At 40.4% G+C, this 14,857-nt stretch overlaps 1 protein-coding gene across 3 annotated transcripts in view; it reads right to left on the bottom strand.

Annotated features, from left to right (window-relative positions):
- MTX2 (metaxin 2) overlaps positions 1–631 on the bottom strand; it is a 64,880-nt gene extending 64,249 nt beyond the window's left edge. For all 3 annotated transcript variants that reach the window (XM_042994749.1, XM_007074542.3, XM_042994748.1), the window contains exon 1: positions 405–631. Coding sequence is in view for 2 of the 3 variants with exons in the window: in XM_007074542.3 (XP_007074604.3) it covers positions 405–444 (40 nt within the window). In the remaining variant the exon portion in view is untranslated. The remainder of the gene's footprint in view (positions 1–404) is intronic.
- Between the last annotated feature and the right edge of the window lie 14,226 nt (positions 632–14,857).

Here is a 14,857-nt window from a genome sequence, read left to right as displayed (position 1 = left end):
CACTTTAAACTTCAGGTCCAACGACGGAGGCCAACCTCACTCTCAGACTGAATGAAGCCTTACAAGACCTGGCCCCTGTAGCCACGCCCCCTCATGCCAACCCACGCCATCCTTCACGCACCCCAACCCCTCTTGACCTAACCGGAGGGAAACCAAAGTACGCCCACGAGAAGGAAGGCGGTATTCCCGCCCCTGCTAGGTGACCTTGGCCAAGTGTCCCCCCTCAGTTTTCTCATCTGTGAAACGAGGCTGGTACTCCGAGCCCGCCTCTATCCCCAGGCCTGGGTTCTGCATCTAATGCCGCAAGGTTGAGGCAAAGCTGCAGCCCTAACCCGCACGCTGCTCCCGGCGACTGCCCTGCGCCGCCCCCGCCTCCACCCGCAGCCCAGGGCCACGCGCGCTACCTGCGATCTGCGAGACGAAGGCTTCCGCCACTAGAGACATGTCGGCTGGGCGGTCCTGCGCCCGCAGTTCCTGGTCCCCACGGCCCTCGGCGTCCTCTCCTACAACCCCGGCGTCTCCTAGCTGCTACCAGTCCCGACCCGGCTGAGGCTCAGACTCGCGCAGCCCACCCTGGCGGCGGCGGAGGCGGCGAGGACCCCAAGGTTACCGCCAGGCCCGACCAGGAACTTCCGGCGCAGCTGACAGTGGCGCGAGAGCGCTTCCGCCGGCGCCACTCCGCCCCCCTCCCCCCGCGCGCCTGGTTTCCTAATGCAAATCTCCCCGCCGCAGCCAAGCGCTCCATGGACCTGGGTGCGTGGTTGCCGACCGCGGAAAAGGGGAATCCGGAAAAGGGGATCCCGGATGTTTTCAGTATCCTTTCTGTAAACGAGAATTTTGTAAGCAAGTAAAGTTTTTAAGCACGCCATACCAGGCACTTTAAAAAAGGTATTAACAGCATTCTGTTTCATGTCAGCTCAACAACCCAGTAAGCCGGTATTGTGATAGCCATTTTAAGGGTAAGGAAACAGAGAGTTTAAACTGCCTGCTCAGGGAGTATGCCACGTTAACTTTCCTCTGTTCCACTATACTGCTAGGTTGATAAGTCCATGGACAGACATTAGTGTTTATTCTTTTATTCAAACATGCTTGCTAGAGAGGAGGCTAGACTAACACCTAAGCTGAGAGACAGTTTGTCCATCAACTTTATTACCCGAAATGAAGCTCATCTTGCAGACTAAGATACTCTAGTTTCACACACTTCTCCTTTTTGGAGGTGGGTTAGAGGGGCAGAAAGAGGAGGAGACATTAAATCCATAAGTGACTTTCTATACAGTTTATACAAAGCTATACAATTAAGGAAAAATCAGAATATGTTACAGATTTAGAGGCATAAAGTATTACAAGTGAAACTGACTTCAGAGATCATCTGGTAAGCCAAAGCCCCCTTTCACTGATGAGAAACTCATAACAGATCACCACAAACTAAATGGCTTAAAACAATTTTATTCTCTCCCAATTTTAGAGGCTAGATGTCCAAAGTCAGCGTGTACAGAGGGTCATGCTTTCTCTCAATACTCCAGGAAAAATCCTTTCCTACCTCATTGTAGCTTCTAGGGGGTGCCAGCAATCTTTGATCTTCCTTGGCTTATAGACACATCACTCAAATCTCTGCCTTCATCACATGGCAGAGTATGTTCATGTCCAAATTTCCCTCTTATAAGTCCACCAGTCCTTGGATTAGGGTCTACCCTAATCCAGTATAGCCTCATATTAACTTCTGCAAAGACTATTTCCAAATAAGCTCACATTCACAGGTGCCAGGCGGTAGAAACTTGAACATACTGGGTTTTTTCTTCTTTTGGGGAGTGGGGGGGGGGGGGACACAATTCTACCCACTGCACTAAATAATAAGTATTTTAAGGATAAGTCATCAATTTGCATCACCTCTGAAACTAGGAAATTTGTTAAACTAAGTTTAAACATACCCAAAAACGTAAATGAACATAAACCCAGCCATGTTTGAAGACACAGTATCTTCTCATTGGCCGAGACTCAGGGTTGACGAGGGGCTGAAATCACAGGTTTTTCTGGTTTGTGCTACGGGAGATAACATTGATAGTAAAGAATATACTATGCCCATGGGTGTAATGACCAGGAGAAATTAACTGTTCCAGGTAGTGGGTGTCCATTGAAAGAAAAACTTTCAATTCCTGTCTGTTTCTCTGCACAGTGAAGTAGTTTAACTTGTAAAAGTGAAGACCTGTCACCTATTCAAGTTCTATTACCACATTTTGTTTGTCCCTTTTTAAAAGCAGGAATAAAAATTTTGGCTACGTTTTTTTTGTTAATGTTTTATTTATTTTTTGAGAGAGGGTGAATGCAGGAAGGGGCAGAGAGAGAAGGGGACAGAGTATCTGAAGCGGGCTCTGCATTGACAGGCTGACGGCGGCAAGCCAGATGTGGGACTCCAACTCATAAACCATGAGATCATGACCTGAGCCAAAATCAGACGCTCAACCGACTGAGCCACCCAGATGCCCCTTTTGACTACTTTTTGACACATGCAGATTTCTTTAAGATTTCTCCATGACATAGAGATTGTGTGGAAGCCTGAACCAAAGTCCTTAGTATTGGACCAGGGAATCAAAAATCCAACAAGTCCCAAAGGCAAAGGTGAGCCCCAAAATGGAAGGAGAATGGCAAGAGCCAGAGACTGGACATACATGCAAAAGAGCAAGATTAAAGGTAAAGGAGAATGCACCCACAAAATTTCTTTAGGTGTCTATGGCTTGATGCATAGATGAACTGGACTGGCTCAAAGATACTGAGTTGAGACTGACACGAATCCTGTTCTAGCAAGCTTTTGAGAAAGAAACATGGATCTGCTGGGGGCACTGTCTATATACAACCCTTTCATCATTGTAGTCGGGAAAACAGACTCATCAGCGCCATATGGATTCACTTTTTCTCCCTGACTGATGGTTCTTTTGCTTCCCACACAAGCTAATTTAGACTGGAAAGAATCTATAATGTGGGAGGTCTTTATTACTAAAAATTAGATCCAATAAAATGCAGATGTCCTGACAGTATCCACAAACAAGCTGTCTTTGAATAAATAACCAACTGGAGAAAATGTATTTATGCATCTGTATCAGAACAACTGGCAGATTTAAAACTGAGGATCTGTTTAAGATCACAATTAAGGAAAATACAAGAAAACAAGCCACTGGAATTTTTAAGGATGAGATGATAAAACAAAAGTGCTAGGGAATCCATATGTTACTAAAAGGATAATCACACAATTATTTAACATAAAATATTAATGCATGCTATTAACATTGTTTGCCCTAATAAAATCACTTTTCTTGCAAAACTGTTCCATCATGAGAATATTTTCCTGTCTCTAATCTAGATTTTACATTACTGTATTAAATAGGAAATATACAGCTGTCATGATGAATATATACTTTATTAACATTAAAATACTAAGGCATTTTATCTGCATTTCATTTTTCTCTGACAGAATGTTAGTATTTTAAATGTAAATATCTTCTTTCTTGACAAATGGCTGCAAGATAAAATTTTGGCTGAGATTCCTTCAAGATTATACTACTTATTTGACAATGATGTAATAAATTCATGCCTTTTATTCAAATTAGACCATCCTCCCACCCTCACCAACAGAAATAATCGTGGATAATTCTATCAATCCAAATAAAGTGTAAATGCAATTAAAAACACTAAGGTAACCATGTTGTGCCCCAGAACGTTTTTGTTCATCTGTTAACAGTTTTTTCTTCCTTAAAAATAATAGAGAGGCACCTTGTGGCTCAGTTGGTTAAGCATCAACTTCAGCTCAGGTCATAATTTCGCCATTCGTGAGCTTGAACCCCATGTCCGTCTCTGCTCTGACAGGGGATGATCCTCTGTCTTCATCTTTCTCTGCCCTTCCCCCATGCTCACTTGCACTCCCTCTCTCAAAAATAAATAAATATTTAAAAAATAAAAATAACAGAACTGTAGACAACTACAAGCAATCTAATATATCAGGTTTGCAAAGATATTTTTTAAAGGGTACAGAAATGTGTCAGCCATTCGTCCTTACATCTCTCAACTCTTCTTTCATCCATTTTGTTTAATTCCTAAGAAATCATGATCGATCCAGAACTAAGTTCTTACCATTTTCTCACTTTCTGATCCCACCCTCTTTTTTTTTTTTTTAATTTTTTTTTTTTAACGTTTATTTTTGAGACAGAGACAGAGCATGAACAGGGGAGGGGCAGAGAGAGAGGGAGACAAAGAATCTGAAACAAGCTCCAGGCTCTGAGCCGTCAGCACAGAGCCCGACGCAGGGCTCGAACTCACAGACCGCGAGATCGTGACCTGAGCCGAAGCCGGACGCTCAACCGACTGAGCCACCCAGGCGCCCCTGATCCCACCCTCTTGTATTTTAGGCTAGCACACCCTCAAATGAACTACAGGCATATTGACTACAACGCTACACTTTGGGAAATAACTACATTATTGATTACAGTGGGCCTAGATACTTCAAATATTAACCAGTTTTCAATAGAAATTAAAATGATAGATTTCTGCCTAATTTGGCAGAATATGTGTGTTGTCTCATTTTCATAGCTTTATGTTTTTATTGGGATCTGAGTCTTTTAACCATATCTAGTGGTGCTTTTCACTGGCGGTTGATGTCTTATCTACCATTGTAGTAACTGAATTAGTTAGGACTCTCCTGGTTGCGAGTTATAAAGACACAATTAAGCCTAGCTAAGCAAGTTTAAGTCATAGCGGTAGAAAGTACACCAGAGTAATTCACAAAACTGAATGAAGCGCTCTAGGGACCAAGGTATCAGCTCTGTGTCTCTCCTTGCACTTCTCATATCTGTTCAGTGTTACTCTCTAGCCGAAGGCACACCTTCTCCCAGCTGGCAGGAAAAACAGTTGCCCAGATAGCGCCAATCTCACATCTTCTTACGTTGGCAGCCCCAACTTCCATAAATTAATGATCCCGGGGAAGAATTACAATCGCTTGGATGTTGTCACCTCTGAACGAAATACTTTGACCAAGCGGATGGGTTCCACGATAGACCAAGCAAAGGAGGAATAGAATCTGTTACAAAGGAAAATGATGGAAGAGACGCCAGGCAACCAATGCCATATACCACAGGCCACAAAGAAGAATCAAGCGTGCCATAGTGAGGCTACCACTTGTTTTAAAACTACAAAGGTCACTGAAGCTCTTTAATGTTTTTCATTTCCATAAAGGGGGTCATAAAATGTCATGAAGCCTTGACTACAGCCCCTAGAGTTGGGAAGGGGAGAGAAATTCGGATGACTGTGTTAACTAAGAGGAAAAGCTGAGGATGTCTTCAACAGAATTTTTACGTTTATTATTTACATAGATACTATATTATTATATATATTATGGAAGTAGTTACTTTCACATAAATGTAGTGAGCGAACAACCTTAAATCACTGTAGCAGTAAACTTGCAGGTTTTTTTTTTAATTTATTTATTTTTGAGAGAGAGAGAGAGAGAGAGAGAGAGAAAGAACAAGTTGGGGAGGGGCAGAGAGAGAGGGAGAAAGAGAGAAGCAGGCTCTGCATTGCCAACCCTGAGCCCAGTGCAGGGCTCACAACCTGAGCCAAAGTTGGACACTTAACCCACTGAGCCACCCCCGTGCCCCAACTTGCAGGTTTTCAAAACAAAAAAGAAAAACCACTGTACACAATGGTCTCATCCCATTGTGTATATATTGTCCTTCCAGAGCTGGCTAACAAGGACATATACTTTCTGAAGCTGTAAATAATATGTGTGAACATAACAACATGGAGAATATGAATGATGCTATGTTAAGTAAAAAAAGCAGAATTTAAAAACTACTTTATGGGGCGCCTGGGTGGCTCAGTCAGGTAAGCATCTCACTCTTGATTTCACCTCGGGTCATGATCTCACAGCTTTATGAGTTCCAGCCCCGCGTCTGGCTCTGTGCTGACAGCTCAGAGACAGGAGCCTGCTTCAGATTCTGTGTCTCCCTCTCTCTCTCTCTCTCTCTGCCCCTCCCTCCACTCATGCTCGCTCTCTCTCTCTCTCTCTCTCTCTCTCTCAAAAATAAATAAACGTTGGGGCGCCTGGGTGGCTCAGTCGGTTAAGCGTCCAACTTCAGCTCAGGTCACGATCTCACAGTCCGTGAGTTCGAGCCCCACGTCGGGCTCTGGGCCGATGGCTCAGAGCCTGGAGCCTGCTTCCAATTCTGTGTCTCCCTCTCTCTCTGCCCCTCCCCATTCATGCTCTGTCTCTTTCTGTCTCAAAAATAAATAAACGTTAAAAAAAAGAAATAATAAAAAAATAAATAAATAAATAAATAAACGTTAAAAATTTTTAATAAAAAAATATGGAGATCAAAAAGTCTGGAAAGCACTAATCCAAATTAAGTAAGTTTCTTTATTATAGGACTTCTTAGAACTACAAACATGCTCCTAAGAATTATGAGCTTCCATAATACAGAACGGTATGCAGATTTCTACACTTTTTTTTTTTTTTCCAACTAACCAAAATTCCCTTAACCAATCTCTCCAAAAGAATTTCTCAAGATGAGATGCATCTCGGAACACACTTTGGCATTTTGGAGCACTCTGTACACCCGTTTCCTTCGCCTCCTCTCTGCCCTCCAAGTCAAACACAGAATCTAGGAATTTTATTTCTATTTTACAGGAAACAGATCTTTCTAACTTTGGAAGATTGCCAAAGAGTACTGCTAGTGTTGTCACTAACATGCTACTGAACAGCATACTGAAAGCCACTCTAAAGCAGGCTCCTAGAGCTGGAGACAGTGGAGTGCTGAGGAGGAGAGCGGCTCTGTTGAGGGCAGGGGAGAGAACAAGGAGCCATTTGAGTCAAGAGGCCCAGGAGTTTCTGGAAACTCACAAGGAATCTGGCAGCACAGTTCCCAAGAGGTCTGACCCAGGAGGATCAGAAAAACTCTGTGGTTCTCAGAGGCAAATCCCCAACCCTGGGAGTCCAGAAGCTGCAGGCTCTTTCCAGAAGGGAGAAGTTCCTGCCAAGGCCCTTCCAGACTAAGCCTGTAGGTGAGTAACAACATGGCAGGCGGGGTGGGGACAAGGCTGAATGGGATTCTATGTCTCAAACAGAAAACATCCTGAACATTCCAAACATTCCAAATGAACTTTTTAATTGAAAAATTTCAATGAAGTCACTCCTCAAGAAATATTTTGTCAGCACAGGAGAAAATGACTTCTCAATAAAATTTTGGAAGAAATTATAATGACAGTGAGAGATAGATAGCAAAGAGTTGGATGGATTTATCATAAATCTGTTCATTGAGATGTTGCATTCATTTAAACAGAAGTCATATTGTGTGCAAAAAAAATCTTTTGCATGTTTTTTTAAATTTTATTTTTTATTTTTTTTATTTACATCCAAACTAGTTAGCATATAGTGCAACAATGATTTCAGGAGTAGATACCTTAGTGCCCCTTCCCCATTTATCCCATCCCCCCTTCCACAACCCCTCCCGTAACCCTCTGTTTGTTCTCCATATCTATGAGTCTCTTCTGTTTTGTCCCCCTCCCTGTTTTTATATTATTTTTTTCCTTCCCTTACATTCATCTGTTTTGTCTCTTAAAGTCCTCATATGAGTGAAGTCATATGATTTTTGTCTTTCTCTGACTGACTAATTTCACTTAGCATAATACCCTCCAGTTCCATCCACATAGTTGCAAATGGCAAGATTTCATTCTTTTTGATTGCCGATTACTACTCCATTGTATATATATATATACACGTATATATACGTGTATATATATATACGTATATATATATACACGTACGTGTGTATATATATATACGTATATATATATGTACGTATATATATATATATATATACCACATCTTCTTTATCCATTCATCCACCGATGGACATTTGGGCTCTTTCCATACTTTGGCTATTGTTGATAGTGCTGCTATAAATATGGGGGTGCATGTGTCCCTTCGAAACAGTATACCTGTATCCCTTGGATAAATGCCTAGTAGTGCAATTGCTGGGTCATAGGGTAGTTCTATTTTTAGTTTTTTGAGGAACCTCCATACGGTTTTCCAGAGTGGCTGCACCAGCTTGCATTCCCACCAATAATACAAAAGAGATCCTCTTTCTCCGCATCCTCACCAACATCTGTTGTTGCCTGAGTTGTTAATGTTAGCCATTCTGACAGGTGTGAGGTGGTATCTCATTGTGGTTTTGATTTTTGTTTCCCTGATGAGGAGTGATGTTGAGCATTTTTTCATGTGTCAGTTGGCCATCTGGATGTCTTCTTTGGAGAAGTGTCTATTCATGTCTTTTGCTCATTTCTTCACTGGATTATTTGTTTTTTGGGTATTGAGTTTGATAAGTTCTTTATAGATTTTGGATACTAACCCTTTATCTGATATGTCACTTGCAAATATCTTCTCCCATTCCATCAGTTGCCTTTTAGTTTTGCTGATGGTTTCCTTTGCTGTGCAGAAGCTTTTTATTTTGATGAGGTCCCAATAGTTCATTTTTGATTTTGTTTCCCTTGCCTCTGGAGACGTGTTGAGTAAGAAGTTGCTGCAGGCAAGATCAAAGAGGTTTTTTCCTGCTTTCTCCTCGAGGATTTTGATGGCTTCCTGTCTCACATTTAGGTCTTTCATCCATTTTGAGTTTATTTATTTTTTTTTTAACTATTTTATTTATTTATTTTTTTGGGGGGGACAGAGAGAGACAGAGCATGAACGGGGGAGGGGCAGAGAGAGAGGGAGACACAGAATCGGAAACAGGCTCCAGGCTCCGAGCCATCAGCCCAGAGCCTGACGCGGGGCTCGAACTCACAGACCGCGAGATCGTGACCTGGCTGAAGTCGGACGCTTAACCGACTGCGCCACCCAGGCGCCCCTATATATATATATATATATATGTGTGTGTATATATATATGTATGTATATATACACATATATATAAATACAGTCAGCTTTATCAGTGCTTGCCTCATGGAACTTCACCCAGTTTCAGATCCTAAAGTTGCTCCAGTTCTGACCAAGTCTGAACCAAGCCTGGTAGCATATTGGAAGCCCCATTCCTATCATACATAGGGTCTGGAATTAGTCTTGGTATTCTAAGTCTGGTATCCAGGGCACCTATAGTTCATACTCTGACCTGCATCTTCCCTGCTCCCTGTATTCTTCGTGCATGCCTAATTCTTCTGCATTACAGGACTTCTTTCCCAATTTATTTGGTAATCCATTTTTCTCCTAGATATATCTGTCCTAAACTCAAGACCTTTTTTTTAAATGTTTTTAATTTATTTTTGAGAGACAGAGCATGAACAGGGGGGAAGCAGAGGCAGAAGGGGAGAGAGGATCCAAAGCGGGCTCTTCACTGACAGCAGCAAGCCCTATGAGGGGCTTAAACCGTGAGATCATGACCTGAGCTGAAGTGGGATGCTCAATCGACTGAGCCACCCAGGTGCCCCTAACCTCAAGCCCTTTTGACTGGGGTCTTGACAGTCACCCTAGTCCTTGTCAGCAGCTAACCTCGACACCCTCCCACACCATCATTACCCTTACATTCTACCTGACTGCTGGGGTCTTGCTTCCAACTGGACAGAAATCTCACAGCCACTCTTTTCTCACCATTTGACTTAAATTATCACCACTTCATGGAGATCCCTGCCACAAGGCCTCACCCCAAATATCTGACATTTTTAATATAGGCGCTAATCAATTGGGACGAAAGTTCATACCAGTTCGCTGGACATCATGATTTGTAATACTGACAACTCCCAACCATCAATCAGTCTTAGCCCTGCTTATGCCGAAACAGCTCCCCTCTCCCAGAAATCTGCCCAGAATGAGGCCCCAAAATACTTTTTAAAAATTTAACAGCTTGTTCTTTTCTTATGTTCTTAATTTCTTCTATGAAGTAGATAGTTGTAAAAATCAGATATTTTGAATATCTAACCAATTTTCCCATTAATTGAATTTCTTGGGGTCTAATCATGCCATATGATATATTTGCTGACCTTCACTCATAGTAGATTATTTCCTTGTGTAGCCTATAATTTTAATCTGTGAAGCTTTCTGTGGAAATTATTGCAACTATGACTAAAGGCATATCCCTCCAGAAAGGTTTTTCCTTTGCTTCTACCAAGCACTCCAGAAGTAATGCCAGCGTAGCCTAGACCTCATTATTTTTGGTTGATTTCTTCGTGTGGGAGAGCCTCTACAGATAGTGTAAATTCAAGTGACAAATCGGTATGAGGACCTATGGTTACAAATTTAAAGTGGATATGACTTTAGTCCACCCAAAATACAGGTGTAAAGCATCCAGCTCCTGCTTGCCTCCTTGTGTTGGTTGATTTTTGCTAGCTTGCCCTTCCTCTGAAGGCACAACCTTTTGGGGCCTTAGCATTGTGGGGATGTCTAACTTAACACTGGCCCAAGGCCTCTTGTTTTCTTGCATGGGAAATAAACCCAAGGCTCTAGGTTAACAAGACCAATAAACTCTCCAGGGCAATCATAGCATCATCTTCCGCCACCCTGTTTTGGTTCTCAACTCAGTCTTCACTTTGGTGTATGGGGATGTTTTATTTTACCCTGATTTCCAAGTGTTTTATACTGAGAGATGTTTTCACGTTGTTTAATCCACAATTTTTCTGGAAATAGAAGTGTCAGTGGTGCCTTTTTTTACAATGAAAAATTCAACTGGTTACTCTATCAGTATAATTATATATCATTATATATAATGATATAAATGACTTATATAAACAAAAACTACTTTCAAGAAAAACAAGAGAAGGCCTTACAATGATGTATTTGAGAGAATATCTCACTGTCATTTATATATTTGTTATAAATCAGAAAGCCTAGAAAATAATTTCTGCTCTGTGAAATAACAAAATAGCATTCATTTCCTGTTATCTTTTTGCATGTTCTTTGCATATCCACTGCCACTCTGGGTTAGGCCATTATCTCATGCCAGGATTTATGAAATAGACTCTTAATTAATTTCCACATTTCCAGTCTGTCTCAGCTCCAAATCATGCCACAGATAACCACCAATTAATCTTCCTAAAAATGCTGCTTTTGCAGTAACATTCTTTTTATATATCTCTGATACTTCTCTATTCAGACATTTACCCGCTATACCTCTGTGCCCTTTTTATTCTTGCTTTTGTTCGTAATTTTTCTCTCATCTAGAAGGCCTATCTTCCTTTTCTCTGTCTTTCTGACTCCTGCCCCACTCTTAATGTTCTGTATAAATCTTCCATCCTGGAAAGTTCTCTTACCTACCCCCCTGGAAGCAATCTTGCCCTCCCTAGTACCCAATTAAGTGAGTAGCATCTGAAATATTCACTTAGCATTTATCATATGGAACAGAGAATCCTCAATTTTCAAACAAGTGTGTTCCAAAAGTATCTTTGTAAATTGGCTGCTTAAAATACTAAGTACAATTTCCCTCAGAAGTTAGATTGTAAATACTGGTTCGATTCTGAAGCTAGCTCTCAGAATTCTATTCAGCCCCTGAGGAAGCTGAACCAAAGTACTAAATAGTAACAATTCAAGAATTTGTGGGTCAAACTTTACACTATCTAGAAAAAGCAAAAGAATGAATATTAATGTATTCCCCCTTTGATAAAGCAATAATTTCCACTATTAGGCCAGTTTCTACTCAATTTAACAAATATTTTATTGGACAATTGCTAAGTGCCAGGTACAGTAGAAATACAGCAATCAAGACAGACATATCCCTTGGCCTCATAACAGTCTCTTATCCCTACCCCTTCATGTATCCAATCTTCCCCCATCTCAACGTGCCCTTCTTCCAGGGCCCAAAGTTTCTGACCCAGCAACTGGGCTGTTGCCATTCACCAGTGTGGGAATTACCAGAGAAAAGATGGCCTTGGTTTTGCTTGCTTTGGAGTTTTTTTGGTGGCTCGCTTTTTATGATAGAAGTGGCAATGAATGTGGTTTCTACTATTGTTATATTTTGTTTGGAGAGAGATGGTGTTTTTAATAACATGGAGGACATTTTATTTTATTTTTCAGTGAATTAATTAATGTGAGAGAAGATTACGTATTCTATTGGAACTTAAAGTTTGGCATGCTGTGGGACATCATGTAGAGATCTACAGAGTGATAAAGAAAGGAAATCCGGTCTTAGAGCTTATGGGGATAAGAAGTGACCTGGACTAGAGATAGAGGTTTATATTCATCAGTGATTGATTCTCATCATAAGTATGAGTTAGATCATTGTTTTGTAAGTATAGGCTGCTTGAAGGTTTATTTTTTAAAGTGCTAAATTGGCTGTGTGATCTTGTATTTTATTTTGTTTTTTTTTTCCCCCGAGGGCATTCTACAACAGCAGCTAGTCTGCTCCCCTAGGGCTAGAACCTTTCCAGTCTAGCTTTATGCCTCATAAAGACTCTCATACTGTACTATATGGATGCAGTAAATATTTGCCGATTGTTCCACTGTGTCAATGTTAGATTCTGAGACACATCAATAATTTCCCTAGGGTTAATAAAAGTAATTGTAAACAGTTGGATAGTCTGATGTACCACAGGCTGGCTAAATATAGCAATAATAGCTACCACATTTGCTAAAATAACAGCTAAGCTGCTATACACAATTTGGGATTAAAGACTCATTAAATAATAATGCAATTCTTTCCAGCCAAACTATTCTGCTTATTCTTCCAAGACAGGCATTGAATATTTCTGTTCCCATGTTTGTGATGACTCCATTTATCCTACCCGGAAAGATTTTATCACTTTTTCCCATAGGTCCACCCTCTTCTACCTTGTTAACCTTTCTCAAGTCCTGTCTAAAAAGGTCTTCCTGAACACTCCGGCCCTGGGTTATCTTACCACCCAGTACACATCAACCTGTTTCCTTAATTTTATCTATGTAGCCTATTTCCCAGCCAGATTGAAGAGGAGTCTTTTAAACTTTTCAGTATCCCCCTTTGCCTAGCCCAATATGGTGAAATAATAGGCATGATAATAACTCGTTTTTGATGATGATTGAAGGATAGTCACCAAATAAGTCATAGGATCATAGGATATTAGAATTTGAAGGAAACTTTGGCAATTCCATGATGCCGGCTTAACATCTAACAGGCATTGTGCATTTGTCCTCAAATTGACTACATAGGCTAATTGGAGGTTCCCAACTAGGATTCCCCAGACAACTGCTAAAATGAGATCTTCTGATGGGGAAGCAGGTCCAAAAACAACCCAGGCTAGCCCAATGTTCTTATTTTGGAAATAAGGAAACATAGTTCCAGGAAGCCAAAATTATTTTTCCAAGGTTGCACAACTGGCTAGTGATTTAATCTAGTTTATCTAGATAAACCTAGTTTACTGATCCCTGAAGGTTTTTGCATAATGCCAAACTATTTGGAGACCGGTACCTTAGCTATATTACCTATATAAAGGACATACATACTTGACAACTTTCCCTTTCTGCTTTCAATAATGATATTTTGAGTTCAAAATCTATTGAATAATTGAACTAGACAGTGACTGGATAAAAATAGTCTTTTGAGTTAACCAAAATAACTTTAAACTTAAAAATGTTCTTTATGGTTATTACCACTGAAACTGAACTCCAAATGGAGTAAAGTAGGAGAAAACTTCCAGAAGGAAACTGCTTCCACTATTTTATCCTTGCTACCAATTCCCATAGGTCAAGGATATTATGAATCACTAAATCCTCCAAAATAACTTCTATAATGTAAATATGGCTTCTTTGGTGTTGTGAAATTACCACGCTTCATTTTGTTTTGAACATCCTAGATAGACTTCAACCAATAGTCTTGAAATATAGGAAGCTCTAAAAATGGAGTAGGCTATAATATAGTCAATACCTCAAAAACAGAGTTTATTAAGTAAACAAGCATATTTAGCTTCCATTGCATCCTCTCAAAAGTCTGTAATGGGAATAATCCATGCAAAAATTTAAGAAACTATTCATTTCATATCTATGCTTATTAAAAATCTGGAGTATCCCTTTTGAACATATGCAAAAATCCTCAACAAAATATTAGCAAACTGAATTCAACAATACATTAAAAGGATCATGAGGAATAAAAATCATACGATCATTTCATTAGATGGAGAAATATTTGATAAAATATTTGACAAAATATTTGCCAAAAAATATTTGACAAAATACAACATCCGTTATAATAAGAACTCTCAGCAACATGGGTATGGGTGGAGCATACTTCAACATATTAAAGGGCATATATGACAAGCCCACAGCTAATATCACATTCGGTGGTAAAAAACAGGAAGGTTTTTCTCTAAGATAAGGAACAAAATAAGGATGTGCAGTCTTGCCACTTTTATTCAACATAGTGTTGGAAGTCCCAGACAGAACAGTTAAGCAGGAAAAAGAAATAAAAGACATCCAAATCAGTTGGGGCACCTGGATGGCTCAGTCAGTTAACGTCTGACTTCAGCTCATGTCGTGATTTCGCAGTTGGTGAGTTTGAGCCCCTCATCCGGGTGCGCTCGTGCCCTGCTTCCAGTGAGCTCTGCTTCAGACTCTGTGCTGTTAGCATGTGATTCTCTCTTTCCCCCTCTCTCTCCCTCTCTCTCTGCCCCTCATGGGATTCTCTCTCTATCTCTCTGCTCCTTGCTCACTCTCATCCTCTCTATCTCAAAAGTTAATTAATTAATAAAATAAAATGTCCTCCATGTAATTAAAAAAAAAAAAAAAAAAGACACCCAAATTGGAAAGGAAGAGGTAAAACTCACACTATTTGCAGACATGATTTGATACATAGAAAACCTTAAAGACTCTACCAAAAACTATTAGAATAAACAAATTCATTAAAGTTGCTGAGATCAATACACAAAA

The sequence above is a fragment of the Panthera tigris genome, chromosome C1 (assembly GCF_018350195.1).
Source record: "Panthera tigris isolate Pti1 chromosome C1, P.tigris_Pti1_mat1.1, whole genome shotgun sequence".
Taxonomy (NCBI): domain Eukaryota; kingdom Metazoa; phylum Chordata; class Mammalia; order Carnivora; family Felidae; genus Panthera; species Panthera tigris.
This window is presented reverse-complemented; position numbering and strand designations above follow the sequence as displayed.